At 41.7% G+C, this 20,828-nt stretch overlaps 1 protein-coding gene across 2 annotated transcripts in view; it reads left to right on the top strand.

Moving 5' to 3' along the window:
* Positions 1-9,403, top strand: part of mon2 (MON2 homolog, regulator of endosome-to-Golgi trafficking) — a 41,439-nt gene extending 32,036 nt beyond the window's left edge. For both annotated transcript variants that reach the window (XM_028584421.1, XM_028584420.1), the window contains 10 exons: positions 10-208; positions 898-1,541; positions 2,460-2,603; positions 4,085-4,213; positions 6,093-6,283; positions 6,392-6,452; positions 6,536-6,659; positions 6,941-7,148; positions 8,493-8,575; positions 9,033-9,403. In XM_028584421.1, the coding sequence (XP_028440222.1) occupies positions 10-208; positions 898-1,541; positions 2,460-2,603; positions 4,085-4,213; positions 6,093-6,283; positions 6,392-6,452; positions 6,536-6,659; positions 6,941-7,148; positions 8,493-8,575; positions 9,033-9,196 (1,947 nt within the window). In that variant the 3' untranslated portion in view covers positions 9,197-9,403. The remainder of the gene's footprint in view (positions 1-9; positions 209-897; positions 1,542-2,459; positions 2,604-4,084; positions 4,214-6,092; positions 6,284-6,391; positions 6,453-6,535; positions 6,660-6,940; positions 7,149-8,492; positions 8,576-9,032) is intronic.
* Positions 9,404-20,828: the final 11,425 nt, after the last annotated feature.

The raw sequence follows: 20,828 nt of genomic DNA, 5'->3' as shown, positions 1-20,828 counted from the left end.
CACCACTAGGTACTGTTCCACCTGCTAGACTGTGTGAGGACGTCATCCACCACGGCAGACAAGGAGAAGATTGAATCTGGCGGCGGGAACATTCTTATCCACCACTCGCGCGACACCGCTGAAAAACAATGGGCGGAGACGTGGGTGCTGACACTTGCCGGGGTGGCACGCATTTTCAACACGAGGCGGTATCTCCTCCAGCAGTTAGGTGAGCCAGCCAAAATCTACTCTGTGTGATGCATCTGATGCTGTTATACACAAGGCAGACTATGACACATGGTTTGCCACAGCTGCAGAATTGTAAACCGTGACAATTACATTGAAATGTATTCATAAGTCTATGCCAAGTGTAGCTCAGAAAAGGCCCGCCAGTTTTTACTGCTATATTACCACACATTAAGTCATGTCACACCCTATGGGGACAGGATTAACATTCCAGGGAGATATGAATAATAAAGCGCTCCTCATTAACTGAACTCATCCCTCTGAACATTTAAGCCATTGCCAAATTACAAGAGGTGACTCACAATATAGAACACATTCCCAGCCTACCACACGTTAAATAAATTAGAGAAAGGTTGCTCTTCTACAGCCTAGATAAAAATGAATGGCTATATAATATCACAGTATGGGCCTCCTATGTTAAATGTATTTAATTGAAAATAGGCTCATATTGATGTTGACAAAATGTATTAACAGGAAACTGTTTGCGACTGATAGACCTGCGGTTCTGGCCATAGTTGTCAGTATGTGGCCTCTCTGAACTTCTGTTAGTTGGCTCGTGTTGGTTTGATACTTCACATATGAAAGTGCTAATGGTCACACTTTATTTACAGCTTACACATGCCGCTAATTGGCAGTCTCTCACTCTCCCATCATTGTGCCCTGTGTCTGCAGGTGATTTCTTCGAGGCCTGGGAGGTCCTGCTGAACCACATTCAGTCAGCTGCTCTCAGCAAAAACAACGAGGTCTCCCTGGCTGCCCTCAAGAGCTTTCAGGAGATCCTACAGATTGGTACACCTGTTAAAGACTCCGACAAAGCAGGCGATGCATTTGCGGTTATGGGCGTCCCCCCAGTGCTCATTGACCCCCTCTCAGCGTCTGGTCCTGGTAGACCCCTGGTGCGCTCAGATTCACTAGTTGAACGGCTGACGCGATACAACGGCGCTGAGCTGCAGGCCCCTCCCCCGGGGGAGGAGTCAGCCATAGAAGACTCTGCGCTATGGTGGTCAGCGTGGAACACGTGGTATCGAACAGGAACAGACAGCACAAGGCCACCTAGTGGCCCGGCAGAGAAGTTCTCCTTCATCCCCAGCCAGCCCTTCCTCACCGCACTGATCCAGATTTTCCCAGCACTCTACCAGCACATAAAAGCCAACTTCAGCATGGAGGATCTGAAGAAGCTGGGGGTCATCCTCCATGGGGCCGTGTCTGTGCCTATTAGCAGCGATGCCTCACCCTTCATCCTCCCCTCTTTTACTGAGGCGGTGCTCACCAGCCTGCAGGAAGCTGTGCTCACCTCTCTGGATGTTTTGCAGAAGGTGGGCAAAGCAAAATGTATTTTTAAAAATATTGGCACCGAAGAGGCTTGTGTTATACATTATGTACCATAGAAAATAGCATCAAGATAAGAGCCACGTAGGGTGTCATGTTGACTTACGGGTTTAAGATGATAATGTCCCCAGTTTGAATCCAGTAGGGGACCTTTGTTGCATGGCATCCTTTCTCTCCTGTCCACCTCTTGACTTTACAACCAGAAATAAAAGTAGATGCCAAAATATAATCTTAAAAGAAGAGAGCCAAGAAGATAAAGGGAAGGAAGAAAACCTGGTTATAACCTAGAAATTGCAGTGTTTTGTGGGAGCAGCCCTAATGCTTTAATCCAGTGTTTATGCTATATATCCCAATACTACAAATGATTTTAAGGGCTGCAGCTAATCTTCATCATTAATTATTCTGATGTTGAGTCTTTAAAATGTCAGACAATGGTGAGTAGTGGCCATCATAATGTCTCGGAGCCCAATGTGATGTCTTCTAACTGCTTGTTTTGTTTAACCCAAACGTCCAAGCTTGTTTTTCCAAAAAACGAGCATCAAATCCTCCAATTTGAAAAGGTGGAACCAGCAAATGAGGCTCGAGTCAGTCATTTAAACAATGCAATGTTTTCATTGGACTGTTATACTTAATACAATTTGGATAAAACACTTCCTTGTACCTTTTTAATTGACACCTTTACTTGATAGCAACCCCAACCCTCTCTGCTATGAATACATGTCATACATGAATACATGTCTTTGAGAAAAGCAGGCCCTTTAAGCTCCCTTTCAGCCAAAAGTATTTCTTCCCATTTTCTGTCAACGGAGTCCAGGAAACAATGTGTCAGTCTGCTAAATTATGTAATGTGCAGTCCTGTGGTGGATGTCAGCAGTGTTTGTTCCTCCCTTCCCTCCCTGCTGCAGGCCATCTGTGTGGGCCCGGAGAACCTGCAGGTCATGTACCCAGCCATCTTTGAACAGCTGCTACTCTTCGTGGAGTTCTCCTGCAAGCCTCCTCAATACGGCAGGATGGAAACCAAACACGTGGCCAATGCCAAATACAACCAGGTAGGGAGAAATGGAACTGGCTGTTTTTAACTGCTTGGTTTTTTTATTTGCAATGTATTTCTTCTAACAGTTTGTTTCATTAAAATGTTGGATGGTGTACTCTGTAATTATTGCCATTCTCAACAAGATCGTCGCTCTTTTCTTTAAAGTTAATGAAACCCCGCCCTTCACTCTCTCATTTAGTCTAGTCCTTATGAAGCCCCTATCATGGCCCTTCTTGAGATTGACATGTTCTTCTGGACCCCCATTAGTAGCCCCAAGCCATTTCTTTCTCATATTCCCTCCCTCATGCTTCATCCTGCTGGCAGCCTGCCAGAGAAATGTTTCACTACTTTTCAGTTCAAAACACGGTTCAAATGCATTTCACTTCATTTATTAAACCACAAACAATTCTCATTTATCCTCAAGAAGAGAAGAGTCTTTTCACAACATTGTTCTAAATGTCCGTGTCTTTCTTGCGAAAACCAAAATCCAGCAGGTGCTATGTCTTCAGGGGAATGCTGCGAGTTGTCTCGATCCTACACTGGCGGGGCTGGTACAGTGCTAAGAAATGTTAGCGCTACACATTTCATGTATCAAATCCTGGCTGCCAGTCTGTTAGTCTTGCATGTGGGGTCCAGCCCTATGAGAATCTAAATCTGTTCAATTGTTTTTAGTGAGAGGGTAAAAAAAAAAATTCCCACCCAGCCAAACAGATGTTACGGCAGGTCTTTATTTGCCTTGTTGACTTTTATCCGGTGTTGTCAGATTGCCTCCAATATCTTTGGTGCTAGGAGTGAGTGTTTTTCCCCTTAATCGGTCCTGGTTATTGAATCTCATTTAGCCAACTATCCACTGCAAATTCGATACAACTTAAAACACCAGTTTAATTGCGACCTTTTCTCATTCTGTTTCTTGGGACTACTCACCGGATAATCATTTTAGATCCAGCTCTTTGCACCGGTGAGTTCCGTCATCTCCTTCAGCCCCCTCTATAGTTTTACTAAGCTGTGCTGAATGGTGATGACCTACCCTCTGCGGCAAATATCACACCGCATGGTAGGCTCTCATGTCTCATCTGCGCCTCCTCACTCCATGCTCCCCCTCTCTGCCTGCCACTAACTGGTGGTTATGCCTGTGTGCACAGTCCCTGTGCAGTTCCATTTTCAGTTGATTTTGTGTTTATGGTAATGTTCATATGCACCTGTGTGGTTCTGTTTATATTTCTTAAAGACACACTTTGTAGCATCAAGTCATTTGTTTGGCTATGACATTTCAGCTGTGGTACTCATAATCACCTAACAAAACCTAAAGCAGACTAATAGCCACTGCAACTTTAAAATACATTTCTGTGTTACTTGTATACTTTTACAAAGTGTGCCTTTTTAAAAATTGCTTTCAATGTGGCTCTGCCAGTAAGTACAGATAATGTTTTTTTAGATGTGTTTGACTAATATCCACTCCTGTGTTTTTTCTCTTGTTCAATCCTCTTGCCCCTGCAGGCGGAATGGGTTGCCTTAAACTATGTGCCCTTTGCTGAGCGCTCCTTGGAGGTGGTGGTGGACCTGTACCATAAAACAGCGTGCCACAAAGCTGTCATCAATGAGAAAGTTCTGCAGAACATCATCAAGGTATTTCCACCAGGATGGGGTATTCATAGTCAAAAAACTCATAGTAAAGGCTTTGGAACTGATGCAAAGTTTGTTTTCCAACCGTATTATTGTGAGCAAATATAATATTTGAATAAAATTATCAATACGTATTACCAAAGCACCTCTAAAGTTGGTCCGCATGTGCATTCTCTCTAGTGGGGAGTAATGTGTCAGTGTTAGGCTAGAGGCATCATTGAGGCTTACTGTGTTTTTTTTTTTTTTTTTTTTTTTTTTTGTATTTTCCACCAGCCCAATAAGCACAGTAATATTCTCAGCACTTTTTACTGGCTGCCCATTGAGCGCCAGTTATTGTTGGACATAAAATGTGGTGTGATGTCATGAAGGTTTTTTTTAATTTTAAGAGTATGTTAACACAGAATCGCACAGGGCAGAAAATTGCTGCTGCACTGCTATCTGTGGGATCAAACCTCGAGGCAAGTTAAACTTCTGGCATACCATATCAATGATCTCACCACAGGTGTTATCCATCCGCTCACTACAGAAAAGCACCTACTTTGGCAACACAGTTTTGATTTTCTCTTAAAGCTGCTGTAAATATAAATCTTTTTATATTAACAATGGATCAAAAGGTTTTGCCTCGTAGTGACAGACCTACAGGTTCTTTGCGAGTATTGCGGGTTCTAACAAACAGACACGCAACAGATATGAAGTAGCCCATATAGTTCAGCAGAATTGTAGAAATGAAGCAAGTGAATGATCCTTATCAGTGTGTTCTCTGTAATCATGCCATGTGTTCTAGCAGCAGAGAGGCTAGCCATGAATGGCTGAGGAATTCACTGAGTATTGTGAATAAATTATGGGATGCTTTGGAAGTGTTATATTTTTAAATCCCTATTTAATTCTGTTTGCGGTCTGAGGAGTCTGTCAGTATCAACCAGCCTCGGGGCAACTTACACTTCACTTGTCTTTTGATAGGATTGATCTCAAGGCTGACTCTATCTTACGTGGAGCAGATGTGAAGTGCATTTGGTGCCCAATGTCAGCAGCATTTTCTGAATGCAGTCAAAAACCAAAAGATTTTGTTAGTGCAAGTCATGGAAAGCCTTAACTTCTCATCCATGATCTGGCACCTGTGTTTAACTGCTCTTTTCCCATAGTCTGTTCATATGAAACCTCAAACTGAAGGGAGTTAATTTGCCAAGGAACTATTATGAAGGTTCCCTATGGACAAATCCAAATCTGGCCCCCACCCTTTTTCTCCAAAACAAGAAGGCAATACTTGTAAAATTTCAACCTTGGGGAACCCAGCTGTTCTCTGAAAAGAGGACCATGTCAATAAGATGGTCTCTCACTTTTCCTGGTTTTGTAGGATGAATCGGGCCTCTGCCTTGACGTACTGCTTTAATGTTAACTTTATGCATTAAAGTCACATTTGGGCATAAAAGAGAAGGTGAAAGGTTTTCAGGGAACTGCAGTTAGTTTTATAGATTTTACCTTCAAGTCTTTCTCTGTAGCCTGGTTGACACCAGACCCTTCTCAGTTATAACTGAGAAGGGTCTGGGCAAGCTTCATTCACAGCTCATTTCCAAAGGGGTGTCACCAACGATACGGGGGACGTAGCACAACATCAATGGGATGGATGTATTAAGAGAACCCGTGTTGAATGTAAACAAACAGCTGCTCGCCGTCGCTGCGCTATCGTCATCGTGTAAAGCCCGCTTCAACATTGGTTGACATTGGTGCCTCGATTTGGAAAAATTGGAAATGGGCTTGAATGGGCTCTTGGCCAGACTGACTTGCAGAGCAAATCTCAAATTTGCCGGAAGTTCTTCAGGGTTTTCCCAGGCTAATGATGTATTGTTAATGCTGTCTCCTCCTTTGTCTCCCCCCTCCCAAGACTTTAAGAATGCCCTTGGGTTTGAAGTATGCCTGTCCATCAGAGAGCACCTGGAAGCTCGCTGTTTCGTCTCTGCTCAAGGTGCTGTCTATTGGACTGCCTGTGGCCCGCCAGCATGCCTCATCTGGGAAGTTTGACACCATGTGGCCAGAGCTAGCCAATGCCTTTGAAGACTTTCTTTTCACCAAAAGGTACAGATTTAGACAATCATAAAGTTGAGTTTGAACGATTTGGTAGTACCAAGTTAATTGTGGTAGTACCAAGTTAATTGTTTTGGGGTTTTTTTTTTTTTTTCATAGCACACCTCCAGATAACCTGTCCATCCAGGAATTCCAGAAGAACGAAGCCGTCGATGTAGAGGTAAATATTTGTACCGATCATCCAGTTTGTCAACATAATATTGTGTGGTAGCCCACATCAGCATTATGTCCTCTTCATTTCAGGTGGTCCAACTTATCAGCACAGAGATTTTACCGTTTGCCAATTTCATCCCTAAAGACTTTGTTGGCCAGATCATGACAATGCTCAATAGAGGTTCCATTCACTCACAGTCTCCCTCATTCACAGGTAAGATGCAACTTAGGCAGCTGAAATAGCTTGACTTTAGCTATACTGTTTACTTGTATTTCTGATGGCACAGCAGGGTGGCTGGAAGTTGTGCAATCTTACTGTAACCATTAAGTCCTTGATTCGTTGCAAAAGCCCTCCCTGTGGCTCATCGCTAACAATGGCTTCTGTCAAAGTCTTTGTGTGTTGAGCAAGACAGTAAAGCCCTGTCTGCCCACTCATTGTAAATCTCTCAGAGCATCACCACCATGTCTAATACGTAAACGGTTTTCTCTTGACAGAGGCAGAGATTGATGTGCGGATGAGGGAGGAGTTTTCTAAGGTGTGTTTTGAGACGCTGCTGCAGTTTTCCTTCAGCAACAAGGTGTCCACCCCGCAGGAGGGCTACATCTCTCGTATGGCGCTCTCTGTGCTCCTCAAGAGATCCCAGGATGTTCTTCGACGCTACGTAGAGGACGAGAGGCTGAGTGGACACTGCCCCCTGCCCAGGTACACCCCACTATACACCTCTAAATAAAATACATTGCTTTGTCAAAAAAACAAAGAGTTCAGGGGGGAAGAGTTCAGTAACTGTTAAATACAGTGATATGAATGTAAAAAAAAAATAGAAAATCATGGATTGCATTATTAGAGCATTTCAAATAACAGCAGAACTTCTAAAAATACAGCAAATAAGAAATGGTTTCACAGTCAAATTGGTAACCTTACAAATCTGTGGGTTTGGGAAACTACTGCATGCGTTTAAAAAAAAAAAGAAATAGTTGAGTAAAGCCTTTTGTAGCTCCAGAGGGAGCTGCATGAAATGGGATGAAATGTGGCTGTTACTTGCACAACAGCGTAACACACCCTAATGTCTGACCACACTGTTAATGATCATGTTGCATTGTGGGTAATGTGCCAAAAGGTGCCCCTTTAACTTAATAACACTAATAACATTACTGTCGCCAAAATACCCCAGCGAATCAAATCCCCTACTTCACCGTTAACCGTCCAGCCACTAAACCTGTATGGAAATAAACACCTCTGCTGGTTAACGTCCATACGACACGAGACAACACCATCTCTCTGAATCTGCAACGTTCTCGTCAGGTAAATCAGTAAGTCCGAAGTAGGCTATACAGTGGAGTTGCATATGAAGTGATTTGGGGTTCTTCTATGAGTCATTTTGGAGGAATTCTACAAACCGCAATACCACAGGCCAAACAATCAGCCCATTCCAAACAGGCACATTTTCAACAGGCTCTGTACTAGTTATAAGAATTGGCTTCCTGTCTTCTGTATAGTGGAGAGAAAATTAATCTTGGTTGCTACATGGTCATGTGAAGTAAACCTCTGCAAGACCTTCAGTCACCCTTTTTCCACAAACTTTGTTGTTTCTGTCTGCGTTGGCTTGTTTGTTGTTTAATTGTCACTTACTCAACAAACAACTTTGCATCCAACAGCTCTCATCAGAAAAAATCCTCTCAGGCAGCACGGTGGCTCAGTGGTTAGCACTTCTGCCTCACAGCAAGAAGGTTCTGGGTTCGAACCCAGGTCGTCCCGGCCCTTTCTGTGTGGAGTTTACGTGTTCTCCTCGTGCTTGTGTGGGTTTCCTCCGGGTGCTCCGGTTTCTTCCCACCATAAAAGACATGCATGCAACTAGGACTACAGTTGAAAATTAACCGACTGGTTAACACTGGCGCATTTACAGAAATGTTGATTAATGTGCATTGTCCTAATATAAATAAATAAATCTTCTTCATCTAAATTAGACTCGCTTTGTTTTTTTGTTTTATCTACAGGTTTTATGTACTGCATGTCTTTTGTAGCTAATGAAGGTCTTTTTCATTTTAGGCAACAAGTGACCGAGATTATCTTTGTCTTGAAAGCTATCAGCACTTTGATGGATTCGCTTAAAAAGACACAGCCAGAAAACGGTGAGTATCAAACTGTGTCATGGAATAAATAGATCTTGGAAAGAGGTGACATTACGAAAACACTATGAAAAATACAATAATGCCACCATATCTATCATCTATTAATTTCAAATAAATGTGTCAGAATACATTTGGGACCATTTTCCAAATGAGTTCTATCTCCAATCTGGGTGGAACTGTTTACGTTTTTCCAGAAAGGTCAATTACAAGGAATTATTATTTCAATAGATTGAAGCGAGACATTCTAAAATTACGTTTTTGAAGTGCCCTTCGAGATGTTTGCATTAGATCGTCCTTCATTCAGAGCAAAACTAATTTCCATACTCCCGTGGGAATTTTAGGAAGGAAATGATTTCTCTGATTGCCTTCTATCACAATTCATATTCTCTTCCTCTCCTTCCCATCCCCACTCCTTTTTTTCCTCTTGTTCTGCAATCATTTTGTTTACTGTCTGCAGTGGATGGCAACACATGGGCTCAAGTGATTGCCCTGTACCCCACACTGGTAGAGTGCATCACATGCTCCTCGTCTGAGGTGAGCTCAGCCTTGAAGGAGGCCCTGGGGCCCTTTAAAGACTTTATGCAGCCACCCCTCTCCAGAGTCCAGAATGGAGAGTCCTGACCAGGCTCACTTAAATTGGGTTTTTGTAATGAAGAAATCTTGAATGTGTCTTCTCGACCGACGTGCTTCACAAGTGCACAGACATGAACTCTACGAGAGCCCCATCTACGGTGACGCGAACGGAGATTCGAGGCCTGCTCGGACCGCATCGATGACCCTGACCTTCATACGCATCATCGTATGCTTCTCATGTGAGCTGATTACGCCTCCCCATTCTCATACAGACTGACTGCACTCTTGTGTTAACTACAGAGATAAAAAAACAAAAAAAACAAATTGCAGTGTTGCCTCTGAGTTTAGTTTGTTTAATTCTACCGATGAGGCAGAGTCGATGTACAGTGTGTGGTGATAGTGTTGATGATGTAATTAACAAAAAAATGCAAAAACCGGGGCTTTAAGGATCTTAAAAAATGAACACTTAGACTTTTGCAACATTTTCAACAGTGAGGATTTTATGCAAGAAAACAAATCTTACTGTAACATTCCATGTCATCTTTAGCCAGCCATCTGAGAAGGGATGTACTTGTCTGTATAAAATAAATGGGACAATTCTACGATCAGCTCTGTGCTTTGAGTGTGCTCAGTTACAATGCATGTTAAGCTGCTCTCGTACCATTATAAAAAAATCTGTTTATTAATATCAGTCCAGTTTTTCAAAATCTGATGTCCCTGATGAAAAACTACTTGCTTTGTAGTCGGTTCGGTTTGTCCGTTTGTTTGTGTGTTGGTTTGTCTGTCTCCAGGATTACGGAAAACCTACGAGCCCGATTTTCATGAAAGTTGGTGGAAGGGTGTAGCATGATCCAAGTAAAAACCCATTACATTTTAGAGCGGATCCGAATCATGGGGTGGATACACAAATTATTTTTCACTTCCGTTAACATTTCGAGAAGCGGCATTTGTGTTGCATTCCTGTGGTGTCTGAATAATCTGAAAAATAAATTCCTGAGATGGGGCATGCCTTGCCCAGTGCCATGCGGAGTGCCCTTCTAGTTTAAAAAATATATTTGTAGTTTTTATCTAAAGACAATCATTACAATTGTATCAATATCATATGGGCTGAACCGCGATAAAATGTCACCAGCACCATAGGCATAAACCTATTCTAGTCTATAAAGGTGATCCCGGTTCAAATTTGTTGTGATTCACTAACCAATCATTTTTAACTGATTTATATTTCTTTCATCTTCATGTTTTTCTCAGGATTTTTTTATGCAGCGTGTATCTTCAGACGTTTTACTCGAAGGACCCTATACGTAGATTCAACCACAGGCCCTTCAGTAGTCCCATGATTGAAATACTAACTCAAGTTTTAAAATGTAAACCCTCACAAACAGAACAAAATGGCAGCCATAAAAACATGAAAATAAAACAAATTCAATTACAACTGCTATTTCCTGCAGGTGGTGCAAGGGTTATAATTGCAGCCGCTACTTTGTTTGCCTGTAGGTGGCGGCATGTGTAGAACTGGTCTGATATTAAAGCAACACCAAAGATTCTTTTGTACCTTTTTATTTTAAATAATGTTTCCAAAATCTTTTCAGTGGTTCATCAACTCATAACAGGGTGAACGGCACTTCTGCATTCGCTTCGCGGCCCTCTATCGGCTAAAACCGCACTATGCAAGTTTGCCCGATCTGGTTGCGGATTTGTAGTTTGAAAGAGACAGACCTGAGACATTACGACAGTGGTAATGGACAATTCCACTTCCGACCTGTAGGGGGACCGAAGAGGAAAACTGCTTTGGTGTTGCAACTGAACCGCTTCCTTCTGAAGAATATGCAGCCTGCTAAATGTGAATTTGTGAGTTTGTGACTGAGAAACAAGCCAGTTCAAACAGGGAAATTAATTTAAAACTGTGCACAAGACACCAGGAATTTTACATTAGTTCTAATGAATTTTACTTTATTTGAATATTTCATTATAATATTATCATATTGTAATGTGGCCGACACTTTTGATTTATGTCCCAAAAGCATAAGACAAAAATACTGTCATCCTTATTGTTAATGATTCGTAATTATTTCATTTGCACATTTCATTCCCAAAATACCACCACATAATATTAATACTGCGTATTGTTATAAAGTAGTGGTATTACAGAAGTAGGCTACAACATATATTTATTTCCCGGTGGTAATATGTTATCTAAGTTTGAGCTTGAGGGACATTTTAAAGAGAATATTTTGAACATTGATTGTCAGGCGTTGAAGTTGGTGTCAGCACTGTACACTAGGTGGGGTTATAGCAAGCTGACAACTGGGACAGCTCATACAAAACGCCTCTTTTTACACTTAAAATTGTTGTGCTCAGTGCCTACATGGCAGTGGCGGCTTGTCAATAGAGGGCGCTGGGGCGCCGCCCCCATCCAAATTCCATAAATATAAATGTATATAAAAATGAAATAAAAAATGAAAAATAAAATAGTTTACTCATAACTGGTAGTAAGAGCCTCAGCATTTAATACAAACTGGCTTTAATCGGTTAACTATTTTCTATGTTTCAATATGTTTCCTCCGGTTTCTTGGCTGCAGCATAGGGCTGCAGGGACGCCGGCCAAATGGATGTGTGTCATGTGACATATGTGAGTCCTTAAACTTTCGGCCAGCATGTGACCTGAAGCTGGTCTCTAATTGGTTTCTTAAAAATTCTCCTCCGGACGCACCTCGCTGCGTCCCTGGCGAATCAGAATTGGAGACATGTTATTTTATCCAATCTGATTGGTTCTCAACACCTGTCATTCAACTCTTCCCCCGGCCGCTACTGGAGAGAGAAGGTAGACACATTAGTAGCGCCAGCAGGTAACTCTTGTGTTGCTGAAATGGTCTAACCGCTTTGATTAAAGTAGGAAACTAGCAACAATAAACGAGGAGAGATTCGTGAAAGATAAGTTATACAACCTCGTGGAGCTGCCGACCCCGTCCAAACAGCGTGTGAATTGAATATTCCGGTGAGTTATCTTAGCTGCTAGCTAGCTAACAGCAAATTACTACTATCGGTGTTGATAACCTTGAGAATTGTTGCTTGATTTGTGTTTTAAAGCCAGTCGGAATTAGCTACTAACCTGATGAACCTGATAAAAGGGTATGGTTAATATTGAAATTGTTGTAAATTTTAACTTAGCTGTTGGTTAATTCAGCTAGACAGGTATGTATTTTCCGTCCTTTAGTTGTGACTGCTATGTTTTCTATATAGTCAATTAAGATGGACAAATAACATTGAGTTTAAGCTAAAATGTTTAAGTGAAATGTGGGGAAAATGTGTAGTATGTAAGAATGTTGTATCTTGAGGAGAAACACAAATGAACTGTTACGGAGTGATTGTTCTTCACGTTTTGTGCAGGCTGTTTTTTTGGTGACTTTACTGGGAGACAACTGTGCTGCTCAAGTCACCGCCGTCATACTGCCTCCTGGGTTTCATCTTCATCACCACCATCTTCTTACCGCTCACTAGACCTTCGCCATCATCATTCTCTACACTACTCACAGGATTTTCACGTCGTTTCCCTACTCTATTCTCTGAGGAGCCAGATGGACAGTTTTACCTGCTAAGGGTGGTGGTAGGAACTTGAGTGCACTCAAACTAATGAAACAGGGTTGAACAAACAAACAGACTGATTTAGTATTCCCCTGGTTATCTCTATGAAATAAGAGATCTCAGTTTTTGGTTAATTTGGTTTTATATTTTTATTTTCTTTGTCAGGTTTTTGATATTTAAGTTGTGGTTTGAGTACATTGGGTTTGAACCTAATTGGCCTATCTACCAAACTGATTTTGATTACCATACTGAATCATTTAGTTTAGCCATGCTAGACTTCTGGTAAAAGATTATTTTGCATAATCTCAAGTTTTAAAGTAGTACTGGTCGTGGGTGCAATTTGTTTCATGCCCAAGCTACGAGTTAAATGAAGACAGGAAAAAAAATAACCCTACAGTTAAGTCAAGTTACTCTTGTGAGTTTAAAAAAACTCTGAGTCACTATCTTATTATGTTTGTAACTTGAATCTTGAAAGCTCTTTTTAAATACATAGTTGTTTAAAGTTGTGCTGGTTGTTTTGCCCAAATTACTGCTTTATATTTATTTGCCCCCCCACCCACCCACCACCAAAAATAAGTGCCCCCCCCAAAAAATAATTATCACAAGCCGCCACTGCTACATGGGTAGCCTTCCCTGCGTGCAATAGGGACCCCTCGGCTCTCTCTCAATGTCCCCTTGAGGTCCACGTGCCAGAGTTTCGGATTATCCAGTAGGTCATATGAGGGGAATGGGCCGTTTTGTGGTTTGTTCTGAAGAAGAAAAGGAGGAGGAGGAGAGCGGAGGGAGCAGGTCTGCTTGGGCGGGGTTTCCCTCTTATTTCAAGTCTGCACAGAAGAGGAGCGAAGCGGGAGCGGACAGGTCGTCTTCGGCTGCATGGGAATGTCGCTGTTGTCGAGACGGTACATTTCTTTACCTCGTACGATGTTTTTTTTTTCTTTTCTTTAATATCCTCGTTTTCGTCTCTGTCCCGCATTTGCACCATGTACTGGCTGAGGTAGTAGTTTGTGCTGTTGGTTGGGTTGTGACACTGCCCGCTATGGAGATGACTGCGCAAGCTACTGCCTTGCTAGTGCTGGTGCCTCCACTTCAGCCGAGGAAAAAGCCCTGCTCGCAACGCTGTTAGACGGTTTTAACAGGTAATGCGCACCGCTAGCGTCGCAGCTAGCCGCCCTGTTATATTTAAAGCTGTAATTTACTGCTTTTAAACGAAACATGGCTTGTTACATTGTTGCATTTTGAGCTGAAGCCATTTGAGAAATGTATCATGTTTCGTCCAATAAAATAGTAAATGCTTGTGGAGAACACTTTGTATGCAGTTTTAATTTTGCACAGAAACCTAATGTGAGATTTAGACCTTATGGAGGAGAACGCTTGTATGTATTAGCTGGAAATGTATTTGTATGCACATTTTAAAATGCGCGAGGAAGTCGATATCTGATATGGATTTGCATAGTTTTCCACCACCTCAGGCGGAGCGGGCCGTGTAGAAAGCATGTAGGTCAACAGCACTGTTGCTATGAGGAGAGGAGTGACGTGGCTCCTGCTGCCCACAGAGGTATCCTACAATACAACTGCTCTGATGCACACAAGCTGGCTTTATGGCTCTCCCCGGCGTTCTTTGTTGATACTGATGCATACCATCAGATAGTGTGTGTGTGTGTGTGTGTGTGTGTGTGTGCGCTCTTCCTGCACCTAAACACCTTCTATGCAGAGCAGAGCCCAGACACACTTGTGCAGCGCTGTTGGCCCCGTTCTAGTAGTAATCTGATTATTATGCTAAATCTGCATGATGTGTGCCTATTTGAACTATACGATGTGCACAGACACGCACCCACGTGACCTAACCCCCCACAGGCGTTTCAGCAGTGGTGTCCTCAGAGGTCTGGGAGTGCAGTGCTGCTGATGTGGGTCATGCGTTGTGCGTTAACCTTTTTGAAATGCTCCCTCTGCTGCCCAACAGCATCTGGTTGCTCTGTATCCCCCCCTCAGTATGGGCAGTCAGGGGTCTCGTGATGGGGGTGGGGACCGGAATGGGTAATGAGCTTTGATTGGCTGCAGGGCCCAGGCAGCCTGGGTCGATGAAACCGCGCGGCGGCTGCGGTCTTGAGTTCAGAGCAGGGGCTATTCTAGGATCAGACCTTTAGGGGGGGCTCAGCCCCTAATGAGATTGTGACACTGGTACAGCTACAGTGCCTTGCAATAGTGTTAACCCCCCCCCCCCTGCTAAATCAGTACTTTCACTGGATAACAATGAATACATGTATTTATTATAACAGAGGATGAATGCAAAATTTTGAAGATGGGGGGGGGGTGGGAAATACGAAAGTCCCTTTATGGAGCACCAGAATCAAATAAAATGATAATGAGGTGTAAACAATAAATTAATAAAAATTGAATCTTTCCTTGATTGGGTTACAGGTGCATAGCATTGGCAACAGTGACACAGGATATTAAAGCTGTTTATTTAAACCTACAATTGTTTGTCTTCTGTCACTAACCGACAAGTTCACAAACAAAAAAAAAAATATCTTAAGGGGGTCTGAGATGAAATTTAGGGGGGGCTTGAGGCCCCCTTAAAAAAGGTCTAAAATCGCCACTGGTTCAGAGTGACCCCGACAGCCCAGATGAGAGCACAGCGCTCACCGACTGACTGAAGATTGGATCCTGCGTTTGACCTTCCAAGAAGACATCCATGAAATATTATTAGTTCACATTTGATAGTGTGTTAGGCAGCGTTATGTTCATCTTGGGTCACAGCTCTGCCCACTAGCATCTGTGCTGATTTTAAACAATAAATTCTACTCCAGCTGCTCAATGTAGAGATAATGTAGGGTGAAAAGCAGTATTTCTCTTTTGCAGAATATGCAGCCTAGTAAACAAACCACACATGAGACTTGTGGTTATTGTCGAGCCTGTTGAGTCCTACAGGTCTCCATTTCATATATTCAAAAAGAGTTTCATGTAAGAAATGCATGTAATCCAGCCTCCAGGGTAAAACCAAATATCATTTATCATCCTGACTTTAAAGCGAGCCAGCCTATGGACCAATGAGCAGCTCGGAGGCAGCCAATGTCCTCATCCATCTTGCGTCAAAGCTCTCATTTCAGCCTGGCCGCAGATAAATCATACTTCAGGCAGCCGAAGCCCTAAAGCTGTTAATTCGAGCCCCCTGTAAAAAAAATGACCGTTCAGATGGCTATCGCAGCTGCACCGCTGACGTAGCCGCACCCTCGTCCTGACAGGACAGTCGGCCGTCATGTGTGCTCTGTGTTCACGCTCAACATGTTTGGAATTAGTGCTTAAACAATTAGTATATTAATGAGTTGATCTTCGGAAAATTAAAGTGCAACAATTTTAGTATCAAGCAAAATGCCAAACTGGTTTCAGCTTCTCAAATGTGATTGCTGGTAAGAGGCTGCAACAAACAATTCATTCTTGATTAATCTATTAATAGTTAAGTCAATAAAACATTAGAAAACAGTGAAAAATGCCAAATATTCAGGAGATTCAGTCATTAAATGTGGTGTTTTGTTGACCAACAGTTAATAAAAACCCAAATATTTAAGTAACCGTAATGTAAAGACCATGACTAGCATCAAACTGTCTAATATAATATTAAATTGTCAAATTTAAGCACTGGTAATCATCAAATGTTCTGCATTTATTTCCTAAAACAAATGGATTAATCGATTATAAAACAGATGCCGATTAGTTTTCTTTCAATCAATTGTATTATCTTTGGGTTCTGGGCTGTTGGTTACTCAAAACAGGCAATGTGAAGACGGCACAATTGATTAATCAATTTGATAAGTCAATCAACAGGAAATACTTAGCAAATATTTTCATAATTGATTAATTGTTTGTCATTATTAAGCAAACACCAACATTTGATAGTTCCAGCGTCTCACATGTGAGGATTTGCTTTCGTTGTTTAACTATACAATGAACTGAATAATGTTTTAAACTGTTAGTCGGACAAAAAACTGTATATATTGAGAAATGGTTGGCAGAAAAATCAATAATAAATAAAGCCTATGTCAAAATAAATATAAACACTAGTATTTATTTCAATGTATCCTCCTCTGAAAGGAGGCTTGAAGGCTTTGGCCCCAGCAGCGCCTCACTTTGTACAAGAGATGAGTAACTCGCTGCAAGCCCACTCAGCATCTCCCTCAGATCTATCCACGGGTGGGGTGGGAGTGCTGTAACCTTGGAAAAACAAGCCGCCCACAGGAATGACCATGTCATCATTGCCGTCATCCAATCTGGACCACACACACACACATACACGTGCGTGGAGAGTAGGAGTGGAGTGCCAGATCAGTGCTGGCCTGACTGGAGGAGGATGCGGCGCTGGCCTGTGGGGACCAGATGGCCTTCCAGCTCCTGCAGAGCACCCAGACGTGTAAGACTCCCACAACAGCACTTTATGATCGTCTTGAGCGTGTGTGCGTGCAAAAGCATTCATAAAGGTATGTATGTGTGTGATGCACTTACACCCTCATCTTAACGTGAGGGTAAGATAACATAAATCAAAAAGGTTGTTTGCAATTGTTATATGGTCCATAAACCTGTCCTGGGTCTCTGCTCTGACATCAAAAAGTCCAAATTATACTAAGAAAAATATATAAAACCATGGATAAGGTAATACAATAAAAAAAAATAAGGTTAAAGAAACACAAAGCACTTGTTCATATAAATGGGAAAGGCCAAAACTTTGTTTACTTTTCTAAAATTTGGTCAAAATTACCTGCACATATTAAAGGACAATTCCGGTGCAAAATGAACCGCTAATTGCCTTATAACGCTAGTCGTCGGGGCAAGGGTAAAGTAAAAAGATATCGCTATTTTATACCACTAACAAGGCTCAAAATAGCACCACGCTTCAACCGTAGCATAATGAGGGTCCCTACATGTAAACAGAAGCGTTGAGAACTTTGTAAGTGTACAGACAGTTTATTAAAAAGATAGTTAATAAAGAGTACCGTTCATGTATACAGGCGGGCGCCATCTTGGGAAAACAGTCACGACCAGTCGAGCGACGAACGCCGTGCAACCAGTAACATAGCTCAAGCACGGCGTTTGTCGCTCTTTTTTACTTTACCCCTGCCACAACGACGATGACTAGCATTATAAGCTAATTAGCGGTTTGCGATAAAACCTGTCACATTCGATTAGCGTGAAAACATATCCCAGAGAACGGTCGACTCAGTACACGTGTTAGTAACCCCTAGGTTCATTTTGCGCCGGATTTGTCCTTCCAGTTGTATTTTGCAGCAGTGCTTCTTAATTGGTCTGCGGTGCAAACAGTCTCGCTGATTAAGCTCACTGATACTGAAGTCACGCGTGTGGACTGCTTGAAACGTAATCTCCACAGCTCTAAAAAGAAAGATCCTATTGACGCTACAGTTGTCATGATCCCAGTTTTATACCTTAAAGTATTATTTTTAAGATGAGATACAAAATGTATTGTAAGGAATGAAAGAAACAAAAAGGATCTTCCATATAGGCCTTTTTCACAGAAGACGTTGACAAAAGTGCAGAGGTAAATATTAAATGATGATGGCTGAATTCCATTTTGCTGCTCCGTTTTCAGCGTCCTGGGATTGTGCATGCTGGCCCACTGTCACCCTGCCGTGACTTACTGGGACACTTGAACACAACAGAGCCGTCATTAATGTTATTAGCAACACCTGTGCTTTTCTTACTAGGGACAGGTCAAAATGTCTGCTGGCAGTGTGAAGCCTGCCCCACTCCAACCGTTACTAGGGTTTCACATTTTAAGTGCCACATTATGGTCTTTATTTAGTTTGAGAGGCATTTCCACACAACAAGAAGAATACAATTTTGGAAAGAAATGCAAAATCGGTGCTAGTAGCCAACATTTTATTTCTAAGCTAACATGTTGACTACTAGCAGTGGCACCCCAAAATAAGCCCAAGATACTGGATTTTAAAGGGGAAAAACAATACAATATGCTGTTTCACACAAAACCTTTGAGTACTAGGAGGAATATAGGTTTCCTTTTACTACTCGCAGACTATGGAATGCATCATTGTTCATATGACACCTTTGTCATGTCATGGACTGTGAAAGCTTCATCCTGTGATTTGACTTATTCAAGTAAGGCATTGAAATGAAAGGCCAGTTGAAATGGAGACGCACATCTCATGCACTTTTTTATCAAGTTATTAAGCTGTCTTTCATCGTGTGCGCCTGTGTGTGTGTGTGTGTGTGTGTGTGTGTGTGTGTGTGTGTGTGTGTGTGTGTGTGTGTGTGTGTGTTTCAGTGTCAAATTATGTCCCCCACAGCAGCCTCCACCATGAAATCTTCTATCAGGCTATTCTGTGAACTGATACCCTTCATCATATTGCTTTGGGACTCACTTGACACAGTTAGTCAGAGTGGTGATGGTCGTTTTCTATACAGTTACTGGAGTGTAAGGGAGTTTGCACATATTCATGCCTTGAGTTCCTACAGACTTACATTTTAGGTTCAACAAAAAATGTATCCATGAAAGCTTTAAAATACTATACTAAAAGTCAATTTGCTTACACAGCTGTTGTTGGGCAAGGACACTGAATGTTACGTCATCTTTCTTTCCCCATTTGTCTCTTCACTCCCACAGACTAAGTGCTTCCTGGAGCCAGGATAAATCAACATTCAATCGGTTTATTCTGTCTACTATACAGAGTACACAGACTTTTTGATCAATAACACAGCAGAGTTGTGTGTATTTTATTTTTTTTAATAGAGCAGAAAAGTGAGCATTTAAACCATTTTTACACTGTTCATTGTTTCCAAAACAGTACAAAGTACGTCTTCTGTTACAGTAAGACGTACATCACTCACAATAAAAGAAAGGAGAGAAGTATCCACTGAAAACATTATTTACATTTTTACATTTAAATTAAGTTACTCTGTTCCATGTTTCACCAGCTTCAGCCACTAGTACCGCAGTTATGATACAATATTTGCACACAATTAGTAGAAACTGAAAACTAAAATGTGGAAACCCACTGATTAGGGAACAGCATTGATTGTAGACACATAAGGTAAGTGTTGTCTATTTAATTGTCTGCAGTGATTTTACTCACTTAAAAATCAGAGCAATTCTTGGTCGGTGGCAGCTGCTATTCATATGGATGGTTTTATCTTAATGGGGACAATACTCAGGAAAGGTAAACATGAGTTCATGACAAAGGGTTTTTTGAGCATATGTATAAAAAATATATATTTGGTACAACCCTATAGCGATCACAGTTTCCTGTGAGGCTTTTTTTTTCCCCCATCAGTGCTTTTCTGAAAACATTTTTTTCCAAATCTTGCAGGTACAGGAGCAAATCACAAACAATGTAAAAGAATAATGGCACGGGAAGCAACCGATGATGCACCTGATGTAGCATACAAACAGCGACTCAATAAGGACAATGACAACATGTGTAATGCGTAATACAATAAAAAGGAGAAAGAAATTATGAGGTAGATGGCTGATGGCAAATGAGTGCAACAGAAAGACATCTTTGTTTTTTTTCCTTCTTAAATCTGGGCTATTTTATACTATGATGGGCGCAGGGTCATGTGTAGCTGACACCAAAATCTTGAAGGGAACTTCTCCTGTTAGTGTATATTCTACACTGATGTGTTTTTTCAATTCCAAAGAAAATCGTTTTCTTTAATAATGAGTACAGTATTGCAATGCAAGGTGTGCAAATATTTAAAAAAAAATAGCAACTTCAGCATCAGGAGAACAAGCTGAAATACTGTCTAGAGAAGGCTTACAAATGCTTCTTTGGACAGCAGACTACCATTTGCAGACGACTGAACGTGGCTAATTTAAAAGCTATACATGGAACAGAGGAGGCATGATTCATACTGTATATGTAGGACATCAGTCTTCAGGTTAGTTTTTTTTAGTTTTTTTACACTGTACAGGTGTTCAACCAAACACACTTATCAAATGTTTTATGCCTTGGGAGTATTTACATTTTCACATTTATAAATATTGTGCATTAAGTTAGTAACTGCAATCCTGAGATGCACAGTACCATCTCATCCATGAGAGGCTATGCTCTCAACCTTAGGCATTGCCCCA

The sequence above is a fragment of the Perca flavescens genome, chromosome 8 (genome assembly GCF_004354835.1).
Source record: "Perca flavescens isolate YP-PL-M2 chromosome 8, PFLA_1.0, whole genome shotgun sequence".
Classification (NCBI taxonomy): Eukaryota; Metazoa; Chordata; class Actinopteri; order Perciformes; family Percidae; genus Perca; species Perca flavescens.
The sequence above is the reverse complement of the archived record's forward strand: the minus strand, read 5'-3'. Positions and strand labels throughout refer to the sequence as shown.